The sequence below is a fragment of the Silurus meridionalis genome, chromosome 18 (genome assembly GCF_014805685.1).
Source record: "Silurus meridionalis isolate SWU-2019-XX chromosome 18, ASM1480568v1, whole genome shotgun sequence".
Taxonomy (NCBI): Eukaryota; Metazoa; Chordata; class Actinopteri; order Siluriformes; family Siluridae; genus Silurus; species Silurus meridionalis.
Window position 1 is genome coordinate 15,679,132 of NC_060901.1, and position 25,132 is coordinate 15,704,263.

General features: G+C 37.9%; 1 protein-coding gene across 3 annotated transcripts in view; it reads left to right on the forward strand.

Moving 5' to 3' along the window:
* LOC124400999 (thyrotropin-releasing hormone-degrading ectoenzyme-like) overlaps positions 1 to 25,132 on the forward strand; it is a 223,774-nt gene that overhangs the window by 189,474 nt on the left and 9,168 nt on the right. For all 3 annotated transcript variants that reach the window (XM_046872859.1, XM_046872862.1, XM_046872860.1), the window contains 6 exons: positions 1,016 to 1,104; positions 3,562 to 3,695; positions 4,458 to 4,513; positions 12,242 to 12,389; positions 13,017 to 13,114; positions 16,299 to 16,406. In XM_046872859.1, the coding sequence (XP_046728815.1) occupies positions 1,016 to 1,104; positions 3,562 to 3,695; positions 4,458 to 4,513; positions 12,242 to 12,389; positions 13,017 to 13,114; positions 16,299 to 16,406 (633 nt within the window). The remainder of the gene's footprint in view (positions 1 to 1,015; positions 1,105 to 3,561; positions 3,696 to 4,457; positions 4,514 to 12,241; positions 12,390 to 13,016; positions 13,115 to 16,298; positions 16,407 to 25,132) is intronic.

Genomic DNA, 25,132 nt, shown 5'->3' on the forward strand with positions numbered 1-25,132 from the left:
TGTTCAGCTGTTGAAGAACATTTTCAAACAATGTCCTATTTTTACAGCATTATGCATTATAGGTTTAAGCGAATATGAATACATTATTTGGATGTATTAACTCATCTTAAATAAATTTCCATGCATATAATGCGAAAGAAAAATCTGGATTTAGGATTCAACCAAACAAAACTAAAAAGCTTCAGAAGAAGGGTGTGCATATGAATTCTCCAGAATCTTTAGAGGACCACTTGGGGAAGCTTCCAGGTTTCATTTAAATTCTTAAAACTGACCACTCATAAAAAAGAAAAAGAAAAAAGGAATGGTTTATATTTATGGTTTGCATAGATTATTATCAACCATTTCTTGTAATTATACATTCATAAACACTGATAAATACAGCAATATATTATCAATAGTCTTTCTTTATGACCCTATAAGTGACATTTTAATTTCTATATTGCTGAAATTTATATTTGTATAGATTAATTTTTTTGTCAGACAAGAACAAAATGATTACATTTAAATTAAGATTCAAGCCTGATGCTATGTACAATATATTTATATGCGAATGGTGTATTAAAAGTAATAATATTAATAATGTTGGGTGATTCAGAGAGGTAAAAAGCTGTATATTGTTGTCTATATTGTAATGGCATAAATTACTCTGTGGTCGGTCTTTTCGTTCAAGAAGGTAATTAGCCTTGGCAGGCAGGAGACCATGACCAGCTAAATGCTTGTTATTTTGACAGCTTATACGTGTGCATAGCAAATGTTAGAGAGTATTTTTAAACATGTGATAGGCACCGATGTGAATAACTGCATCATGTGCAGGCAACGAGAAAAAACATGTACAGTTAAGGCACCGTGAATGTAATTAATGTATGTTTTATCTTTGATCTAAGTGATTTTTTTTTTTTACCTCCAGAATTGTAAAATCAAGAAGGCAGGCTTCTGATTTTAACTCTTTCTTTAAGATAAATCTATTTATCAGGAACGACACTGACACTTCTCTCTACCTCTCTGTCTTTCTTAGTTTCCAGTGGCAGATCCCGTTGACCCTAGTCGTGGGAAACACCAGTCACAAATCACCAGAGACTGTCATATGGGTCTCTAAACAGACAGGTGGGTTCTCAGATACAGCACAATAAGATATTGTACAGAAGAATAACCCCTTTTTCTGTCTTGATTTTATTCGAAAAATAACCAGAGAGAAAATAAGAGTTTCAATTATATTTTCTGGACCCTCACTATAGAGTATCAAGGTGATACTTTGACAGTACTGTCATTATAGCAAGTGTTGTTTTTAAGTGTAGTACTTGCTATTTTTCCCTTGTAATAAATTGCTAACAGAGCATGTCTTTTGGGGCCATTAATCCATTTTAATGTGTTCAATAGATGGAGAATAATTCCGTGTTAGCTGTTGTTTCCTTTAGTCCCATTTCACTCGTTATATGGATCATTTATATGCTATCCAAGAGATGTGTTGGTTCAGCAATAATTAGAACTTTATCATCTGGCGCCAGTTACCCTGCAAGGTACTGAATTTAGTTTACACAGTAACTTCTTTGCTAAGGTGTATATATATATATATATATATATATATATATATATATATATATATATATATATATGCATTAGTACAGAAGTCCTGGCCTGGTATTATAATATATTTTTTCTTTCTTGTTTTCTTGTTATCACCACTAAATTTTCTCATGACAAACATGTTTCCTTTTTGGAAACTCAAGCTGCATCAACAATGCTTTGGGAATGCCTCTGCGTGACCAAGCTCTGAACCACATGTGTAATCCATCCAATGTAAAAGCGCAACGTCATGTGACGTCATGATCAGGAAGCTATAAAAATACATGCCTCTCAAACTCACTAGTGTTTCTCATGGTTTTGGCCCTGCTTCTCCTGAGGCAGAGCATCGGTTGAGGTCATGGGGTTTGCAAATGGACCTGGCAGATGGAATGGAGACAGGCGTATTCCTTTCTCCTTCCTCACCTGCCAGATCCAGCACCTTCTGCAGGGCTTGGAAGCCCGCTCTTTAGCGGGTTCATCCCGCGTGGAGAGGGCGTGGCACTCCACCTTTCTTCCTCCAAGGAGAGTGATGAGGCGGACGCCATGGATAACCCGTATTCGGCCCACCTCTTTAGCCCCAATGTCTTCCTCCACTTCCTCCAGGTAGTGGGGCTGAAAGAGTGCAGTTACAGAACGATTCCCCAGGGTGAAGAGACGCTGGCTGGCTGACAGGTTCCAGGTGGCAAAAAGACACTCTGCGACGTTTCAGTGTTTCCTCTAAGGCCCTGTCCTCTTGGGTCTCTCTCTGGGAGGTTTGCAATGCTGTGGGCTGGTCCACCCTGCTGATCTTCGTCAGGTCTTACAGCCGTTCCAACTGCTAGTGCTGATCTTAGTAAACATCAAATGTAAAATTTAACATCAAATCTGAAATTAGTGCCAATCCTGGCCCGTCTGTCCTTCGGTCTATCTGTATTTATCCACACTAGGCAGGGACTGGTCAGTCTGGTGGTATTGTACACTCATTCCCAAAGCATTGTTGATGCAGCTTGGGTTCACATACGTACGTAACCAAGAGACGTTCTTCGTGATCAGTGCTTTATTTTTCTGTGTAAATGGCATTAAAGCATGTTCTAGAGGCGGCATTATCACAGCATCATAAACTAAAACCATAATTATTCGTGTCACACACATGGACAAGCACTGGTTGTTGTACTGATCATGAGGAAACTTTTGTTATGTTGAGATCATGAGAAAATTAACCATGATCACGAGAAAACTTTTATGTCGAGATCATTAGAAAATCAAGTCATTATCACAAGAAAGATAGTATATTTTTCTAATAATAATATATATTTTTATAATGCACTCTATTCATTAAATGCCGGCCATACAGGTTTAACCCACAAGTTTTGCTTTTCTCTTTGAAATCCTTAAACAGTCAAGTGATGTGAATCACTGAAGTTGTTATCTTCATAAAGACTACACAAAGGTTTAATATTAATATTATGATGCACGAATAAAACAAATTCTTTTAAAACAGAGTAAATAGATGCATGGTACTTTTACCATAGAATGTCAGAGCCATTTTATCTCCTTTAATCTAAAGAAAATGAAAGAAGTGCTGAAATATTTGTTATAATGCTACTGTAGCTGGCATGAGAAATGTGCCTGACATGCTCGTTTGAGAGTCTATGAAGTATTTATGAGAACGAAGCATACCGTGCATTTTTGCTATTGCACAGTCTCATTTGTTTCAGAAAAGAAGTCATTTGTGCTATGGAACATTTCAATTCATCTGCCATAATGTTTTTAGGGGGTTCCCCTGAGGTTCAGATTCTTGTAATGGATGAAAAACACTGAGCAGATTCATTAGAAACTACTACAGTCAGGGCACAATTTTCAACAATAAAAGGCCTGAGTGAAGATATTCATTCACATTAATCACCCAATTTATCACAAAATGCATCTGTTTTTAAAAAAGACATTAAAATGTATGCATGTTCTAATGTGCTTTTAAGCATTATCACCTTGGTGTTTTGCCATGTATATATTTTTTAGAGATGCACCATGTGGGTTACATAGACGAGAAGACATGGTTACTGGGAAACATCAATCAAACAGGCTATTTCAGGGTGAACTATGACCTTCACAACTGGAAACTTCTTATCCATCAGTTAATGACCAACCCCACAGTATGTAGTTACATATTTTTCTCTAATTTATTGTCTTATTTTGTCTACAATATTTCTGCTATTACTTTCCTTTTCAACTTTAACTCATATTTCATTTGAACCTCTTAATTTTTTTAATGACTTTTCTTTTAATGATTTGAACTTCTCCTTCAGTTCTCTTTCGTTATCAATTTAACAAAACTTTCACTTTAGCTTCATTAAATTTCAAAATCAAATAACTTACTTTTTACTCAACTACATTTTGCTAAATTCTCGCTCCGTTTTGAACTTGTTTTGACTTCCACTTGGTGGTATTTTCTTAGCACAAAAATACAGTTTAGCATCAGTTCAACAGCAAGCAGAACATTTTAAGAGGAATAAATGATGGAAGAAACTCCAGACTCGAACTTCCCACAAACCCAGTGGCCTTATTTGCATGATTTTTTTAAGCAGTTGAAAAGTAGGTTTTGTGCAATTGATAATGTTAATTGATATCAATAAGTGTTTGACTAATTAATAACATTCTATTAATAGATTAGTGTGCTTAGAGTAACATTAGAGTCTTTTCACATAAAGTTGATTAAGTAAAGAGTCTTGTGATAAAAATGTTACAATTGAACATTATAGCCATAATAAATCATAATACATTGAATACTTAAGTACATTTGAAGGCAAATACTTTTATATTTTACTTTAACTCTACTTTAACTCAAATACATGGTTTATGTACTTTCACCATTATGCACTATTTAAACTTTGTCTCTTTTTCTTCCCTGTCTGTAGATCATCTCTGTAGGCAATCGTGCTGGCTTGATTGATGATGTCTTCAACCTGGCTAGGTGGGTTTCACTTTGAATAGGTATTTAGACTTAAATCAGCAGCCTTATTGACTGTAAAGCTGGTTTAGTGATAATAAAAGTGTCTTTGGCCTTTTCCCCATCTGCTGGAACTAATGCATGTGTTGGCACTTGTGTCAAAACTAGGCCCCAAGCAAAGCTGTGCTAAAAGATAATGGAAGGAATGGCGGACGGTTATGCATTCCTCTGGTCATGTCACCCTTCTCTTCTTTACTTTCTCTCTCTCTCTCTCTCTCTCTCTCTCTCTCTCTCTCTCTCTCTCTTATTTCCTTTACCTTCCACAAACAGAAGCTTGGTAAAAATGTCCAGTCGAGCTCTGTGAGTAGCCCCATTCTCCTAAGGCTCCTGGCTGAGTAGGAAGGTTGGAACGAATGAGTGATGAAATATAGAGCACTTCCTTCAGTGTGAGACTGATTTTCCCTAGGATATCATATAATTGTACCTTGTGTAAATGATGCAACATCTGCAGCATTTCACCAGTGTCAAACCCATTTTAGGTAAAATCACATTAGTCCTTGTACAGTTTTTATCCCTATATCAAAGTGACCAGACAAATCATTCTGCATAGTAGACCAATAGCATTGACTTGTGTGTTCATTTATTAGAAATGTTTAAGCGGGTATATTTAGGTCCCTTTGTTGTACAGTAAAACCCCATTGGACGAGCATAATTCGTTCTTGAAAATTGCTCGTAGGTCCATTTGCTCGTACGTTCAAACTAATTTTCCCCATAAGAATGAATGTGAAAGTGATTTAATTCGTTCCGAGACCTCATTCGATCGCTTATTTCTGCACTTAAAATGTATTTGTAGCCTATTTTAACAAACAAATACACCGCAAATTAAACATAATTTAACACTTACCATGTGGTAGTGGTTGATTGCAAGTGTGAGACGCACCGCAACTGAGCGATACGTCATCAACTAAGTGACTGATGCTACCCTCGGCCGAAAACGGGGAACCGGCAGCGTAAGTTTGCTCGTGCCTTCATAATTTGCTCGTGAAATAGGGTAAAATTTTGCGAGCAAGGTCGCTCGTATCTCCGTTTGCTCGTACTATTAGTTGCTCGTACAACAGGGTTTTACTGTATTAATAATCGCCAATCCTGTGAAACTTTCAAGCTGCATTTACATTTATGGCATTTGCCAGACGCCTTTATACAGAATAATAATAATAATGATCTTTATTTTATATAGTGCCTTTAAATGTTGCTCTCAAAGCACTTTCTAAACATAAAAATAAGAAATAAAAGTTAAAATAAACAACCAAACAAAGAAACAAATAATAAACAATAGTAATAATACAAATAATAATAAAATAAGTAAATAAACATCACAGAATACATTACAAAAATAAAAGATCACATAAAAGCTATCCTGAAAAAAGTTTTTAAAAGCAGATTTAAAAACCTAAAAGATTCAGGCTGGCTAATCGTAAGAGAATGAGAGAATTTTACAGCTTTGTTGCATGAGAGGAAAAAGCCCAATCACCTATAGAACATAAATTGTTAGGAGAAACAACTAATAGACAAGAATTAGAGGAGCGGAGATCACACCATTGAGTGTAGATAGTTCAAAGTTGTGTCAAATAATAAGGGGCCATACCATATACAGTAGGGCCTTACAGGTCCGCATAAGAAGTGACTTACATTTACCTCATTCATACAACTGAGCAGCTATGGGGTTGAAGGACCTTGCTTTAGAGAGAGTGGCAGCTTGGTGTGGCTGGGATTTAAACTCACAACCTTTAGAATCCAAAGTCCAATGCCACAAAGCTTAACCACTAAGCAACCACATCCAACCTCCCAGCTAGATTTTGGATTGCAGGCACTTGTGATCTTCAGCTACAAGTTTTTAGTGAGGCCAGGCACTGATGTTGTGTGAGGAGGCCAGCAGTGCAGCTAGAGGACATTTCATCCCAAAGATGTTCATTAGGGTTGAGGTCAGGAATCTATTCAGAATACTTGATTTTCTCCAACTATGTTTTAACAGAGCTCACTTTGAGCATAGAAACAGACAGAGATTTAATTCAAGCTGCAGGCAGAAAAAATGAGTGGGACTGAATGTAGTTGAGTCCACATGTATGCAATCAGAGTGATGGTGTCAGAATGCGAGAGGCGTTTTGATAGCTGGGTGTTCTTAGGCGTCATATTTGTAGGCAATTGAGCACTCTGGCCACCTTATCATATAATTGAATAAGAATTGCTGCTCAGCTGTTGTGAATATTCTCTGCTATAGTGCTATATGAACACTTATCTTAACTTGAACACTAACAAGAGCTAGTGCAGCTTGAGCCGACTTTCATTGATGGAAGTCAATGGAAAAGGCCAACACTAATTCACAAATCAAGACAGATAATATCAGGCATTTTATTAGGACAACAAAAGAAAAAGAAAAAAGTACACAAATCGGCCTCTGCATAGAATAAATTATACTGAACAAAATTATTTTTGCCACCGTTTTTCATGAGCTGACTTTTTCTATGTACACAAAAGGCCTATTTCTCTCAAATTTTGTTCACAAATTCGTCTAAATCGGTGTAGTGAGCACTTGTCCTTTGCCGAGATAATCCATTCACCTTACAGGTGTGGCATATCAAAATGCTGATAAGACAGCATGATTATTGCACAGGTGTGCCTTAGGCTGGCCACAATAAAAGGCCACTCTAAAATGTGCAGTTTAATCACACAGCACAATGCCACAGATGTCGGAAGTTGTCGGGAGCTGACTTCAGGTTTCAGGTTTATTTCTTTACCATAAGCCATCTCCAAAGACGTTTCAGAGAATTTGGCAGTACATCCAACCGGTCTCACAACTGCGGACCACATGTAACCACACCAGCCCAGGACCTCCATTTCCAGCATCTTCACCTCTAAGATTGTCTGAGACCAGCCACCCAGACAGCTGCTGCAACAATCTGTTTGCAAAACCAACAAATTTCCACTCAAGCTGTAAGAAACCATCTCAGGGAAGCTTATCTGCATGCTCCTCGTTCTTATTGGGGTCTCGACCGGACTGCAGTTTGTCATTGTAACTGACTTGAGTGACAAATGCTCACATTCGATGGCGTCTGGCATTTTGGCCAAAATGCGTGAGGCAAATGGTGGCCACACCAAATACTGACTGGTTTTTGGACCCCTCCAGACCCCTTAATACAGTAAAACTGCACATTTTAGAGTGGCATTCTATTGTGGCCAGCCTAAGGCACACCTGTGCAATAATCATGCTGTCTAATCAGCATCTTGATATGCCACACCTGTGAGGTGGATGAATTATCTCGGCAAAGGAGAAGTGCTCACTAACACAGATTTAGACAGATTTGTGAACAGTATTTGAGAAATAGGCCTTTTGTGTACATAGAAAAAGTCTTAGATCTTTGAGTTCAGCTCATGAAAAATGGGGGCAAAAACAAAAGTGTTGCATTTATAGTTTTGTTCAGTATACTGAGTGAATACCTGAACTAACAGAAGATTTAGTAAATGTCATGCTTATGATTGACCAAATATTTAGAGATGCATGTTTTTTAGAGGATGAAAGCTGGCATATCTGTTGGTTTTGTTTGCTTTTACATCATGTGCATAATTATTTTCTAGAAAATCGTTTGCTTGTCCAGTTTATAACTGCTTAAATTTCTTGTTACTGACGCATTTTAAATAGTGTTGTGTAAAAGAAGCAGAGACTTTTTCATATATTATATTAGATAAAAAAAAAATGCAAAATAAACACATTGAAACAACCATAAAAAAACTAAAACCGTTAAACAAAAAAAACTGTACATAAACATAAATCTGAAACATGAATGGACAAAAAAATTAAAAGACAAAATAAAAGCCAAAATGCAATGAATCATGAGTATATACAAGTGCTAATTACTGTGAATATGAATCAGGTGCACAAAACATGGTTGAGGTAAGGAGTGGTTTGTTGGGAACATAGTCCCTGACATAATCCCGACAGAGCCTCCCTCAAATGCATGGCTCTTGACCATCTTCATGTGGGGCTAAGCAGGTGTGGGTACCTGAGAACATTTCTCTTCTTGCTCTGAAGAGAGAGTGGGAGAACATTTGATATAAAGTTGGTTGGTCTTTCTATAAAAAAACTCCATGTAGAGCAAATAGTTCATTGATCAACAATAGTTTGTGTGGAACATTGTCCTCTCCAAAATAATGACAAATTAAAATAAGTGACTGGTTGATAGATGAGGGTTATCTTATTAGCAGATTTCTGGCAGACAGTCACAGTAACTTTTAGTTACAGTAAATTATGTGATTTATGTGGTGTGATTTATGTGGTGTCTTTAATCATTGCCCATACATCAACTTTCTTTCTGTTTTTGATGAACCAGTTACTTTTCATCTGACTAATTTTACCATTCAAATAATGTTTTTGAAGATGAGTCAACGTAGCATCCATTTTTGCTTCTGGTAAAATTAATTTTCTATTGCACTTTATCATTGTTTTCAGCCCTTTGGAACTTGACGTTTAAGTGTGTGTTGTGGGTGTGACTCAAAAAGAAGGCGCTTGGTGTCAGCACTTGCAGATGACTATGATTAATTCATTGTTTCTGATACTTTTGTACACCTGGTGGAATTTGTTATTAACGTGTCCTACACAAACAATTCTATAAAAGGTTACTAGAAGATAACCAGTAAAGTTTCAGAAACGAGGCCTATTTGTTCTAAGCACTTTTCAACTTCCTGCAAAATAAACAGGAATGCTTCCAGATGCAATGTCTTTTCCACACTCTGCAGCTCAGCTTTACTGTTCATCATTCAAAAGTGGAGAGACTCATGTGTTTTTACCTGTTTGCAGCTCATTTTTTATTTCTAATCATTAATACAATACACCAGGCAGTGTAACAATAGTGACTGATCAGGTATGCCTTAAGCTGCAATAAGAAAATTACCCCATAGTTTTATTTTCTTACACATTCTTTTTCTTACATTTTAATTTCTCTTTTTTTAATTACGTATCATTTTCTTTATTACCTTAAAACCAACTGCTTAACATTTTGCAATGCTCTTTGTGCCACCAAACAGCTCTGATTCATCAAGGCATGAACTCCACAAGACCTGAAGGTGTGCTGTGGTGTCTGGCACCACTCTGTAAATCATTAAGACTTGTAAGTTACCTGCAAAGTAGAACCTCGATGGATCAGACTGGTTTGTTCGGCACAACTCATAGATAAATGACCAGATTGAGATCTCTGAAATCTTGAACTGCTGAACTACTGCCATGGGGAAATATAAGCTTTGGTAGTTTACCTTGAAATCATTTTCTATTTAAATCATGATTTGAATTGTTGTATATTAGTTTAATTTAATTTAATTCAATTTGTATAGCACGTTTAACACTGGATATTGTTCCAAAGCAGCTTTAAAGAGATTGTAGGTTATAAAACCGGATTTATATGTTAGTACCTATAGGGTTGGTCTCTGTAATTCCATCCAAATTAGTGATCTATTGGCAACAATTGCAAGGAAAAACACTCTGAAATGAAATAAGGAAAAAACTTAAGAGGAACCAGACTGTAAAGGAAACCCACACTCAAATTGAAAAAAAATTTACATCAAGATATCCTACAGTTTTAACAATAGCATGTCAATTTTTCTACTGTACTGTAAAATTCTATTGTAAAAGTTCATCATTGTTCTGCCTTCTGACTTCCTCTGCCTGCCTGGTGTATTGTATCGACTGGGTTTCATGAGATTTTCATTCAATTTGTGCATGCAGTTGAAATCGTTAAATTAAAATGTGGTAATGAAACTGGCTAATTTGTATATAGAAGTGCTGTGTCATTACAAGCTATATCAATGTTTGCATGGGTTACAGTACTCTGTGTATGTGGAAATTAAAACACATTATATCACAATCATTGGGATAGGAATTTTTTTAACCAAAATTTCAGCATAAGTGCTCCTTTTTTAATTATTTAAAAATAAATCCATTCGATTCAGCTTCATAAATCATAAGACAGTCAGATTTCAGTATCAAAATCTTCAATCTTTGCCATTAAATAAATCAGAAAATACAATTAGCTATTCGTTGTTTTACAGTTAGAGCTGTTTTGGCATGCAGGACATTTGTCATTGCGTTACTTATTGCCTCATTGTGCCTGAACACAAATATAATCTGGCTTTATCTTAACTTGATACTGTACACAGCCATCTGGGGGTGCACATGGCTGGAAAATCTGCCTCTGCAATGTGCACTCCTGCTGCTTCTAAGTGAACATAAGAGGTAAAATAAAACATCAGAGGACCAAGCATTATGCCCATTATGCAGATGAGTGTGTGCTTGCCTTTTAATAACACATGAGTGATGTAAAGCCCTGATGTAATTGTGTTTTATCAGCTGCCTTTAAAATCTATTGCATAATTAGGCCGTCTGGGTAATAAATCCACAAGGGCAGCAGTATTTATTTGCCTTGTGGAATGTTTAGCATTTTTAGCTGTTTTGCCTTCTCACATCTACCCATCTAAGTGTTTACGGTATTAAAAACTCTTATCATTAAACTACTGTAAATTTGTAGTTACAGATTACCGATTGCACTTTATAGACAGAAACTAAATATGCAAAGGAACAATAAAAAGAAATAATTTCAGGCCAAGCAAATGGAGGTGGAATCATGCCCAATATGAAAAAAACAACAACTCTACATTAGACTGCTCATAGGTTTTGAAATAAAAAAAATATTGAGTATTTTCTCCATAGTTGATGAACACCACTGTTTTGTGCTTTGGTGGCCAAATGGCTAAAATTTAGTTTGTTCCATTGAGGTTGTTTGAAGCTTTTCTCCCTGTTATTTGGTGCATAGAGTTATGAATTCTCCTCACATGGTGTTAGGAACCCCAGAAAAGCCCCAGGCTTGTGTAGAGATGGGGCTGAAATGGATGGAAAAGGTGTAGTGACTAATCTTTGTGATAAAACACAGAGTCATATTTGCCTCAAAAAGCATCTGTAATGGTACCTTCTGTTTGATATGCTGCTTTTGATGACAGTGGATGGGGTTTGAACTTTTCTTCTAGTTCCAGTGCCTTTTATCCTCCGAGCTTCTGAGAGTCTATGGTTTTATACATCATGAACAGGACTGGAGCGTTAGAGGAGAACATGCTTTCAGAAGTATTTTTCCTGTAAAGCTTTATACATGGCAGTGAGGCTCCTTCAAATACTGTTATGATCTATGTACTCACAAAACACGGACTCTTAGTACAAACCCTGAAACAGGTATAAGCCCACCTGCATTAAATGTGATTTATTTTCAGTCAAAAGTGTCTCTTTAGGGCAATGTCAGGTTCCTGGGGATCCGAGGGGTGGGGATTTGCTATATCTCTGAACCAATCTATTTATTTCTATCACCCATTTTGTTTCTTTTTTGTACATCTCTTACTGTGTCTCTCTAGTCCCCTGGTGGTCTAGTGGTTAGGATGCGGTACTCTCACCGCTGCGGCCTGGGTTTGAGCCCCGGTCAGGGAACCAACCCCAGCCGCTCTTAGTGCCGGTCCCAAGCTCGGATAAATGGGGAGGGTTGTGTTAGGAAGGGCATCCAGCGTAAAAACATGTGCCAAATCAAACACGCGGATGATCCGCTGTGGCGACCCCTGATGGGAGAAGCCGAAGAAAGTTTTTTCTTACTGTGTCTCTTTGCTGTTCTTTAGATTTTAAATATCCGTCTGTCTCATCAGTCTCTTAAATTCTGTGTGTCTTTACAGAGCTGGCTATCTCCCACAGAGCATTCCATTACAGATCATCTGCTACCTGTCTGAGGAGGATGAGTTTTTACCCTGGCATGCTGCCAGCCGATCGTTGTACCAACTCGACAAGCTGCTTGACCGCACCAAGGACTATAGCATCTTCAGTGTATGTGAACTTCTATTAGACCTTTTGAAAATCCTAGCATCAACATCCTTATTGGAGCTGAAAATTGGTCCCTTTGTAATGAGATTAACATATTTGGCTTTCGCAAAGCTCCACGAGCCTCTTTGAGCTATCACCACTAAGCATATGAGCTGCCTCACAAAAAATAAAAAATAAATAAATACACAGACACGTAGCTGGTAGATGGAATTATTAAACCAGAAATGCTCAGACCTTATTTCCTGTCATCTGCTCCCGTGAATTCAGTTTTTTATTTTCTCTCTGATGAATTACTTGCCATCTTTGTCTATGAACCTATTCATTTTAATCCACTTGCTGCATAGCAGGATATTAATGCATTTGGATTCTCATCTCACTAAGGAAGCATGACAAGCCACGATAAATTAAACGTATTACCTGCTGGGGATTCACCTACACAAAAGCACACACAAATACACCCAGTCAAAGAATGTAAACTGTAAAGAAAGTAACCATATGCCACTGCCATTTCTCAATGGGAAATTTTTCTACTTTCTCTGTCCCTTACTGTGTATTTCTGTTGTTTTGAATTTTTTTCCATTGCTTATCTCCCTCTCTCTCTCTCTTCTTCTTTATGTCCTGTGTGTTCAGAGCTATGTGTTGAGGCAGGTTGAGCCAAAGTATCATAAGTTGGGATGGCCAAGTGTGAATGCAGACGGCTCCTTCTTGCAGGCCACCTACCAGACAGAGTAAGTGCAAGAGCTTTCTGAGAGACACAATTTAAGATACACAATTAAGGAGCCAACGATTTTGCGTAAGCATAGACAAATGTTATGTCCTTTGTTTATCTTCACAAATGTCATGTTTATGTATGTCGAATATACAGAAAATGAAGTACTAATGAGGAAACAATGTTTGTGATGTCAAGATCACGAGAAAAAAACTTTTGTTATATCGTGATCACGAGAAAACAAGAAAGAAAAAAATATTATATAAAAAAAAAAAACTACATTAAAATACATGGCCTCTTAGGACTTTCATACATGTTAGACATATTTACTTTGATATGAATTTAATAAATCTGAAATCTGAATAAATCTCTGGTTTCCTGAGGGAACGAGATGCTGCATCAACAATGCTTTAGGAACGCTTCCGTGTGTCCACGCTCTGAATGACTTGTGTAATCTGTCCAACGAAAAGGCACAACATCACTGGCGGTGTGACGTCATGACCAGGCTGTATAGGGGTGAGATTGCAGACTCCCCCTAATGGTTGATGTAGGAGACCATGGATGTGTTGTCCATATCGACCAACACATGGTGTCCTCTCAGGTTTGAGAGAAAGTGCTTCAGAGCCAGAAGCACGGCCAGCTCCACAGATCTTGGGCGGAGCACCCACTCATGACCCCCATCCCGTGAGGAAAGCGTCTGTCGTTAGTGTTATGCGACGACAAAAGAGCTTCCAAAATGCGACCCAGAGACAGGAACCCAGGGTTTTCTTCACTTGTCTAAGGCCCTTAAGGCTTGCCGTGTGACCTTGATTGTGCGGAGTGGGTTACCCTTCTGGGAAAACCCTCTGTCACTGAACAACCACTGGAGGGGTCTCATGTGCAGAAGGCCAAGCGGTACCAGGTTGGACGTGGCTGCATCAGACCCAACAGATAGTCTCTTAAGGGAACCAGTCTCTCAAGACTGCTAGAGATCAGGGCAGTGCCCTGCAGCCGCTCTAGGGACCTCCTGAAAGGCGGCAAACCCAGGCAGAAGCTGAGGGAGACACTCACTGGAGATTGCTATGGCCTGAAACGCCATATGTGCAGGGAGTGGGAAGTGAGGTGGCGCTGGAACACTGCCGACTGCTTTTTTTACCTCCAGAAATCTGTCACAGGCCAGGTAGGTACTACGGGGGTCCAGTAGGAATGTTTTGTCCCTGTCAGGAAGATCTGACAAGGTGAGCCAGAAATGCCTCTCTGTGGCCACAAGGGCTGACATAGACCAGCCAATGGCCCTAGCAGTCTCTTTAGTAACCCTGAGAGCCAGCCTGATACACCTGCAGCACTGTCATAGTGTGCATGTAGCCAGCAGCTTGACCCATCGCTGTGTAAGCTTTGGCCACCAAGTCTGAAGAAATCCGAAGGGACTGGTTGGGAAGTGCAGGGTCCTTGAGGGACGATGCAGCACCCACTGAGAGATAGCCAGCAAAAGTTTCTTCAACCCAGGGCATCGTCCCATAACCACACTCTTTCAGTATTCACTTTTCCTTTGAGGAAGAGAGGTGGAGCACAGCGCTCTCTTAACAGGGTGAAGGAACCACCGAAATTTGTGTTTCCGAGCCCTTGGAAAAAAACTAGAACAAACTCCGAACCCCGCAACCCCGCTCAAGCGAGGAGCGAGAGTGCCCTTTTCAAAGAGCACTCTGTGGGAGGGGACAAGGACTCCCTTGAGAGCCAACTGAGCATGCTCGGCTCCCAGGCAAGCTACACACACAGAGCGCTTCCTGAACAAACAGAGGATAAAGCCGTCTCCACTGCATGTACATTTTATAGCTTCCAGGTCATGATGTTGCGCCTTTCCGTTGGACAGATTACACACGTGATTCAGAGCATGGACACGTGGAAGCATTCTCAAAGCTTTGTTGATGCAGCTCGGGTTCCTGAAAGGGAACTGCTTTTTTGCTCTTAATATAATGGGAAACTCCAAGCAAGTCATCTAAAAAATCTGAAAATAATTGTGATCTGCCACAAGTCTGGTTTCTTTTAAAGAAGGAACTTTTAAACAACAAAAGGTGCAACAAGTATCTTTACTTACATTGGATGCAAATATAAAAATCTTAGTACCACAGAGACACTGCATCATTCAGGATATAAAAAACACACAAATTAAGTCCCAATGTTGAACAGTCATTGGTTTGAAAGTTTATTTAAATAACAAACTGTTCAATTAAACCCCAGGACAAATTAAGCCCCAGTGAATGACCTGGTATAGGAGTTGGGGCATCATTAAGAGTGTCTAACTTTGTAATGGTTCCTAAGCCCAACCAGAGAAGTATTCTCTAGTCAGATGAGACAGAAATGTCACTGTTTGATCACTAAATTTGAAGCAAAAATGGTAAACATTTAAATTTTTTTTCCAGCTGTAGAGTAAGTGGGTGGCAGCATCATATATATGAGTGTGGGTGTTTTGCTGAAAGCGGGACTGGTGCAATAAAAAAAAAGTGGATGGCATCATTAAGAAGGTGGATTATCGAGAAATACTGACGCCATCAGCCAGAAAGTTAAAATAGTGCAACTTCTTTCAAGTTGTAATAAAATGGCTTAAAGACAAACGTGGAAGTATCTGAGTTGCACAAGTTTTGCCAGGAGGACAATTCCCTCAAAGTGTGAAAAAAACAAAAGTGAGAAACTTGTGGATGGTTTCACCAAAAAGGCAATGGCTTCAAAGTCTATGCAGATGTTGAAATGTTTTACAAAATAAACAAAGCTGAAATAAATCTGAACCGTAATTATTCTGAAATAATTGTAGGGAACATGAAATGTGTGGAATTGCAAAAAATCTGAGTTTGAATGTCTTGGTGTTTGTAAAATTTCGACCTCAAAAGTAACTCAATCTCTTTTATCTGTTGTCCTACACTGAGAGTAAAATCATTAAGGATTATTAAAGTTTTAGTGTCCAAATGGCTTAACAAATGATTTACATTTAGAATTTTTACTTTGCCTCTTATCTCCTTTCTATCTAAACTATCTTAAACTCATAATTTATTTATACCTCTATACTCGCTCATCCCTTATTCACTCTTTTCCTTGGTCACTTCTTTCACTTCATTCCCTCTCTTATCCCTTTCCACATTCTCTTTGTCTCTGCCCATCTGCGTGTTACTTCTCTAATTCTACCTTACCTTTTATTATTTCTTCTTCTCTTTTCGTGTGTTCCCTACCAGAGAGCTACAAAGAGCGGTGATTATGTTGGCCTGCAGTTTTGGAAATAAACACTGCCACCGGCAGGCTGTGTCCCTTGTGTCCGAATGGATCTCAAGCAACAAGAACAGGTAAAACGGCATAAAAGCCTGCATATACTCTTTTGTTATGTTATCCACCTGAAGACCTTTGTCATGTAATGATTAATTTAGCTAATCAAAGCTAAGCCTGAAGTTTACTTAAACCTTGGTAACCAAAAAGGTGAACTTTTGTCTCTTTCATTTTTTTTGTATTGCAATTGTATTTGTAAAACCACATTAACAAAAACATATATATGTGTGTGTGTGTATATATATATATATATATATATATATATATATATATATATATATATATATATATATATATATATACATACTGTGTGTATATATATGGTTAACACCACTATTAACAATCCTGATTTTCTCTGGGCATTTCTTGCATTTTGTTATCTACCTGATGAGCCAGTCTGTGAATCAACATGTCTCTGAATTCCCCAAACAACTTAAGGAACACACACACACACACACACACACACACACACACACACACACACCTTTGGCATAAGGGGGGAATTCATTAAATCTTTTTAACAGATTGTTGTGCAAAAGGCTGTCTAAAAGGCAGATCTTTAAAATTGTTCTAATTGTCCTGTTATGTTACTGAGAGCTACAGACGTCTTTTCTTTGCAGTGATTGCAAACAAGGTTATGCAACAAAATATTATATAATCGTCATTAAATTTTGTCATTAAATTCTTATTAATTAAAATATTCTGTTGAATAAAAAAATTCAATTGCATTTGAAGTTATTTTCGAGAAAATGCTATGTTGTTTTTTCATAGAGGGCTCCCAACAATCTCTATAAAATACACATATGAAATGTATGTGTGTGTGTGTGTGTGTGTGTGTGCATGTGTGTGTGTGTGTGTGTCTGTGTAGGGATGGCTATGTGTGATTTAGACAAAAATTGTGTCCATGTGGCTAATGTGAGCGACTGAGTGCATTAATGTTGGCGCACGTTGCATACTGGGACTGAGAGTGGTGTGTGTTGACAGTTTGACAGCTAATCAATATATTGCACTCAGGAATCACGCCAAGCTTGGTTGTGTGACCCACTGTCTGCCAAGCAACCATGGCAACACCTATTTGTTCATCTAATAGCTTTTTGTCCCCAAACAGCCTTGCATGCATGGCGGTGATCCACATATAGATCTTATGGGATGTGAGAGCAGCTGCTGTGTATGTGTGTGTGTTTGCTTTTTCATATAATTATTATTATTATTATAATAATAATAATTATTATTATATGGTAGTCCCTTACCATGGATGTCACCTATTCTGTCCTTCTATAACTGAGAATAAGTGGTAATAAAATTGACTATGGTAAAACTGTTGTCATTACATCAGTATTTATCATTCTAATTTAACACATTTGGCTGAAGCTTTGATTCAAAGCAACTAACACTTCAGACAAGAAACATCCAATCAGGTTTAAGGACCTCGCTCGAGGGCCCAACAGTGACAGCTTGGATGTGCTGGGATTTGAACACAGAATGGAAGTTAGCCCTGGATGTATATCATCTTTTTAAATTTTTGTATTTTATTTAAATTTTTAAATAAAACCTTGATCATTGGTTGTGCACACAATTTAATAAAGCTGTACAGTATGTATTTAAGCAACTCGCTGCTTTGTAGGGCGGAATACAGATACACGGACTCAATGGTTGTGGTCTCACACGTGCTTTATTCTTTTCTGTGTTGAGGTAAATGGGGAAAAAGGGGTGATGGTAGGGAAAAAAGAATGGTGAGAGGAAGTGAGTTGGTGCAGGTGATTTAAACTAGTGTGTTGAGTAGAAGAGCTGTATAGCTTAACTCCTGGGGGGTCTGAGCCTTGGTGCCGGTGTTGGCTGTTTTCAGTCCCGTGAGGACAGAGGGGTTCGCAGAGGGACCGCGTTAAGCTGGTCCATGGCGAGCAAATCTTCTTCATCACTGCTGCTTCTACTGCCTGCTGAAAGAAAGAAAGAAAGAAAGAAAGAAAGAAAGAAAGAAAGAAAGAAAGAAAGAAAGAAAGAAAGAAAGAAAATACACACATTAGTGGAGATATCCTGATCCTCCCTTAGCTGTCACAATGGCCCCTTCTTTTATACTTTGCTATTTTCTCAAAGACGTTGAGGAGATGCATTGCTCATTATTAGCTGCCAGCCATATTTTGTTTCTCTGCCTCATACCTATTCCATGTATTTGTCGTTCAGAACAACACCAGCAAGTAGCGTTTGGAGTGCTTTTCCTTCAGTGGGCATGAGCTGGAGGCTTGTTGTTACAGTATGTACAGGGTGTATACTATTTTGAATGTAATACAAGGATAAGTTCTTAAATTAAACTGCAAAGATATAAAACAAAGAAACCAACTAACATGAATGAAAAAACAAAAACTTTTCTGTGTTGAGGTAAATGGGGAAAAAGGGGTGATGGTAGGGAAAAAAGAATGGTGAGAGGAAGTGAGTTGGTGCAGGTGATTTAAACTAGTGTGTTGAGTAGAAGAGCTGTATAGCTTAACTCCTGGGGGGTCTGAGCCTTGGTGCCGGTGTTGGCTGTTTTCAGTCCCGTGAGGACAGAGGGGTCTGCAGAGGGACCGGCGTTAAGCTGGTCCATGGCGAGCAAATCTTCTTCATCACTGCTGCTTCTACTGCCTGCTGAAAGAAAGAAAGAAAGAAAGAAAGAAAGAAAGAAAGAAAGAAAGAAAGAAAGAAAGAAAGAAAGAAAGAAAGAAAGAAAGAAAATACACACATTAGTGGAGATATCCTGATCCTCCCTTAGCTGTCACAATGGCCCCTTCTTTTATACTTTGCTATTTTCTCAAAGACGTTGAGGAGATGCATTGCTCATTATTAGCTGCCAGCCATATTTTGTTTCTCTGCCTCATACCTATTCCATGTATTTGTCGTTCAGAACAACACCAGCAAGTAGCGTTTGGAGTGCTTTTCCTTCAGTGGGCATGAGCTGGAGGCTTGTTGTTACAGTATGTACAGGGTGTATACTATTTTGAATGTAATACAAGGATAAGTTCTTAAATTAAACTGCAAAGATATAAAACAAAGAAACCAACTAACATGAATGAAAAAACAAAAACTTTTCTGTGTTGAGGTAAATGGGGAAAAGGGGTGATGGTAGGGAAAAAGAATGGTGAGAGGAAGTGAGTTGGTGCAGGTGATTTAAACTAGTGTGTTGAGTAGAAGAGCTGTATAGCTTAACTCCTGGGGGGTCTGAGCCTTGGTGCCGGTGTTGGCTGTTTTCAGTCCCGTGAGGACAGAGGGGTCTGCAGAGGGACCGGCGTTAAGCTGGTCCATGGCGAGCAAATCTTCTTCATCACTGCTGCTTCTACTGCCTGCTGAAAGAAAGAAAGAAAGAAAGAAAGAAAGAAAGAAAGAAAGAAAGAAAGAAAGAAAGAAAGAAAGAAAGAAAGAAAGAAAGAAAGAAAGAAAATACACACATTAGTGGAGATATCCTGATCCTCCCTTAGCTGTCACAATGGCCCCTTCTTTTATACTTTGCTATTTTCTCAAAGACGTTGAGGAGATGCATTGCTCATTATTAGCTGCCAGCCATATTTTGTTTCTCTGCCTCATACCTATTCCATGTATTTGTCGTTCAGAACAACACCAGCAAGTAGCGTTTGGAGTGCTTTTCCTTCAGTGGGCATGAGCTGGAGGCTTGTTGTTACAGTATGTACAGGGTGTATACTATTTTGAATGTAATACAAGGATAAGTTCTTAAATTAAACTGCAAAGATATAAAACAAAGAAACCAACTAACATGAATGAAAAAACAAAAACTTGAGCAACAACCATGGAAGATAAATGTGAGCCTAAGAGTGAACTTACATACATACATGTGCAAATCAGATGTGACAAGGGAAAGGTGTAAGTGAATATGTGACCTACTTACATGTGACTAAGGCCTTTTTGCATGAGACTAGAGGGGGAGCATCTTTACCCCAGCAGGGAGGCAGAGTAGCATCCTCAGCTGGACAGGGGGCCAGAGTGACATCCTTACCCTGGCACAGAATCACAGCGGCATCCTCTCAAAGAGGGCTTCTTACTCTGCAGAGAAAATGTTCTGCTGCATACATTCTGTCACAACATGAACATAAGCAGATGCACGTGCAGAATACTTTTATTTAAGCAAAATATATAAAACAAAAAACAAAGATCATGAAGTAAACACCAAATAACAAAACACAGCTGTGGAGCTAAACCAAAAACAACCATGGAAGACAAATGTGAGTCAAAGAGTGCTGTGAAAGTGAGACATATGCAAGAGCTAATCAGAGGTGACAAGAAACAGTTATTTTCATGTCATGTCATTTCAAGTCGTGAGCATGCAGTGGCTGATGAACCATAATCCTGGCAAATAGCCTAGTCAAATAGCCAGTGTATTGTTAATTTAGTGCAATATCCTGTAAACAACTGTTTAGTTTTTAGTTCAGTTCAGTTGTAGTATTAAATGACTTATCTGAAACAATCATCTGCTAAGCTTTTAGATCACTTTGTTATTTTGTGAATGGTGAATTTTAAGTATACTGAATAGAGTAGTAATTTAATTTAAAAGTATTTAGTTTTTTTCATAGTTATTCTGAAGACTAATTTAGGGCTGACATATTGGAGTCACATTAAACTTAAACTTACAAAAAGTAGTCTTCTAAAAGTAGGCTTCTCCCATTAGGGGTCGCCACAGCAAATCATCCATATTCGTGATCCACATGTTTGATCAGTTTTTACTCTGGATGCCCTTCCTAACACAACCCTCCCCATTTATCCAGGCTTGGGACTGGTTTGTGCAACCCTAATGGCTGGGTTTTGTTTCCTGACCGGGAATCGAACCTGGGCCGTGGCGGTGAGAACGGCGAATCTTAATCACTAGACCACCAGGGTTACTCTTAATTCAGTCCCCCACTTAAGCCCATATTACGCATAAAAATGGTCTTGAGCCCAAAGTCAAAATCACTGTAAGTGACTGAAGCCCAAAAATTCACAAACAACTCCATAACAAAATCAGTCTTACTGATAATCATAGCTACAATCGCAAAACATTATAGTGGTTAAGGCTCTGTGTTACATGATCGGAAGGTTGAGGGTTCAAGCCCCAATATCACCCAGCTGCCGTTCTTGGGTAAGTAAGGTCCTTAACCCTCTGTACTTTGAGAGTGCTGAATCGTGGCTTACTCCAGCTTCCTAACATTGCTGAGATATGCGAAGAAAGTTTTTTAACCATTCTGTAAGGTACATTTACATTTGTTTTGTGAAGAGATTTTCTTTTGGACTGAGACCAATGTTTCTTAAGGCCCTTCCTGAACAATGTACAGTTACAGATCAGAAAAAAAAAATTTTCATGGTATGAGAGCACTAACAAAATTCTACATCCGTTAATCCATTTAAAGCATTCTAGAGATATTGTTTCTATCCATTCCTTACCCCCAAAATGTATATAAACCTTAAGTCTATTTCTAATGGAAACTTCACAGACAATAGAGAATTTCCAAATTTTTCCAATATTTCCAAATTTCCAAATATTGAATAGATATTCTTTATTTTAATTAAATTTTTTGTCCTGAATTCACCAAAAAAGGCTTATTTAAATTTATTATTTATTATTTGTACTAAGATTTTTTTTTTTTTTGTGCTTTTTTAAACATTTTTATTGTTTGTTTTGTTAATAATTGTATTACACATATGCTTCATGGACACTGATAAACTTACGAAGAGTGTTTGAATTATAGTATTAAAGTATAGTGTATATATATAAAAAAAAGAATAAACATATTTATCACCTAAAAAAAGAAACAAGAAGCAAATAAATAGGAATTATACACTACAGGTCTCGCAATAACCTTGGAGTCGACTAATTTCGTATTCCCTAATTTTACATTTATTCAGTTTGTAGAAACCCAACTACAATAACACTTTCTTTAATTAACTACAGCTCAACTGCTCAGTGTCAGAACTTGGCATTAGAGTTAATGGCTGAATATTTTCAGCAGTTGTCTCGGTTATTACCAGAACATGATTTATAATAATGCTGCAACTGGGGCATGTAAAGTGGTAGTTGTTGCCAGAAAGAACACTCGTTGGTCTCTGTCAAAGATGTTCTGAAAATCCTTTCTAAAGCTTCCTACCATATCACTTTGACGACCCAGAAGCATGAAGAGGTGGACAACGTTCTATTTCAGGTTCTATTGCAACAAGCGTGAGTTTCACAATGGATGCTTTTGAACACACACTAATTGCATTGTTGTAGATTATTTAGTGATGTATATCAAATTATGCCCTTTATTATTATTATTAGTAGTAGTAGTAGTAGTAGTATTAGTAGTAGTAGTAGGTTCCCTGGTGGTCTAGTGGTTAGGATGCGGCGCTCTCACCACTACGGCCTGGGTTCGGTTCCCGGTCAGAGAACCAACCCCAGCGATTAGGGACCAATGCACTCTTAGCGCCGGTCCCAAGCCCGGACAAATGGGGAGGGTTGCGTTAGGAAGGGCATCCAGCGTAAAAACGTGCCAAATCGAACATGCGGATCATGAATACGGATGATCCACTGTGGCAACCCCTAATGGGAGAAGCCAAAAAAAAGATGTAGTAGTAGTAGTATATGGTACTCCTTCACCTTGGCTGTGACCTATATAAGTGGAAATGCAAGGAATGAGTAATAAGCTGTAAGAAAAAATGAAGAGGACAACGAAGATCGTAATGAAGAAGTTTATAACAGCGTAGCAGTGACAAAATACACGAAGCACTTTGGGTTCATCGGAGTCAGAAAGAACCCCGAGCAAACTCTGCCCAGATATTTTATATTGTTCTTCCCTTTGAAGTATAGACTATAGAGTATCCTTTAAATGTAAATTAGACATAGGACATGCATGAGGAAACAACTGGCTGGGTGATCGAGGCGGAGGTCTCTGTTGTTGACACCTTTGCTGGTGCCGGCCCCCCAGCAGGACAGGATAGGGTATTGTTTAAATGATAATCATGTTCTCAGACACCTTTTGGTTAGAAATGGTCCTTGAAGACTTGCTGTCTTTTCCAGACAGATTCAATCAAGACTATGATTAGGATTGATACAACTGAAATTCTATGTCAAACTACATAAATACTTTTGTGAAATGTAAGCCGTTTTGCGGATGAGCTTAATTTGATATAGCGTGGGGTGGAATCTGGGTTGAGGCATTCTGTAATTCTTACAGTTTTATTTAAAGAGGTATGCTTTTTTCATTTGGCTGTGTACTGAAGATCATGAGGAGAGGTCTTCTGATCATTGCCCTCCCAGTGAATGAGACTACATCAAGTACAATTACTTAGAACACTGCTGTCATAATTCAGTTGTTATAAATACATCAGTACTCATAATTTCCATTAACCACATTTGGATGACGCTATTATCCAAAGCAACTTACACCTGAGACGAGATACAACAGATCATGGTTAAGGACTTTACTTAAAGGCCCAACAGGGACAGCTTGGTTGTGCAGGGATTTGAACACAGAATGGAAGTGCTTTTCGGATTATGTATTACATTACATCCACATCTTGCCAATTTTTCCTGCCGTAGAAGTGTCAGAGACAAGGATTTTCAATAAAGTCTAGACAGCCCTCTTAAAAAGCTACTCTTATGCATTTAAGCCCCAGAAAATATAAGGTTAGAATGCAGTCAGATGTAAGATAAACAGTAATATCTTTAGTGAAGTATATCAAATTATGCACATGCATTTTCACTGCATATTCATCTCTCAAATAGAGTAATAAACAATGCTAAAGCAGCAGCCACACAGTTTACATCATGAATCATAAGGCAAAAAAGAAATGAGAGCAGTTTGATCTTTTACCTGAAATTAGGCCAAGTTAAGAGGGGAGGGCATAAAAGAAATGTGATTTCCTGAAACTGTAACTGCAAACTGACTTAATGAACATTAATGGATTAAGATGCTTCAGTAAACACTCCTTGAAGATAAAAAAATACTTAAATGAACCCAATGCTAATCAGGATATCAGCAATGCTGCAACTATTTGTATAGTTATATACAGTCCTGCTGTCCATAGCCACTTATGCACAAATATTTAAAAGACATTGTGACATTTATGTGTATGTAAGTTCTGTAACAATATTTTAACTAGAAAATAACAGAACCATAAACAGAGTTTGTAATCAGGAGAAGCACATTGTTCATAAATGTTATAGATATGAACTATGTTCATAAATATTTTACCTTTTTAATACTATTTGATCAGCATGTTTGTATATACAGTTTGTATAGTTACAGCATTACATAGTACATATATATTAAACCTAGGGCTTCACTGGTGTCATACATGAATCAAACTGCTTAATTCCATCATTATGATGCCACGGTTATAGAAACCATTGATATTTCTCAGAAACACAGTATAACACACAGCACTGCATCACAGACAGGTATCTCATTCAATAAGAATAAATTGTGTAAAGCAAGGAACCCAATTAACACAATTCAACCAATCTCCTTTCACTGCAGCCACAGCTGCACCACTTGCATACATCATCTCTATCAGAATATATATACACAGTGAATCTCAATAAATTAGAATATCATTAAGAAGTTGATTTATTTTAGTAATTCAATACAAGAAGTGAAACTCGTATATTATAAAGCTTCATTACACAAAGGCTGATATATATCAAGTGTTTATTTCTTTTAATTTTTATGATTTTGTTTCACATTTAACAAAAACCCACTAATTAAATCTCAAAAAATGTGAATACTTTTTGTGAATTGTTGGCATTCTGGAA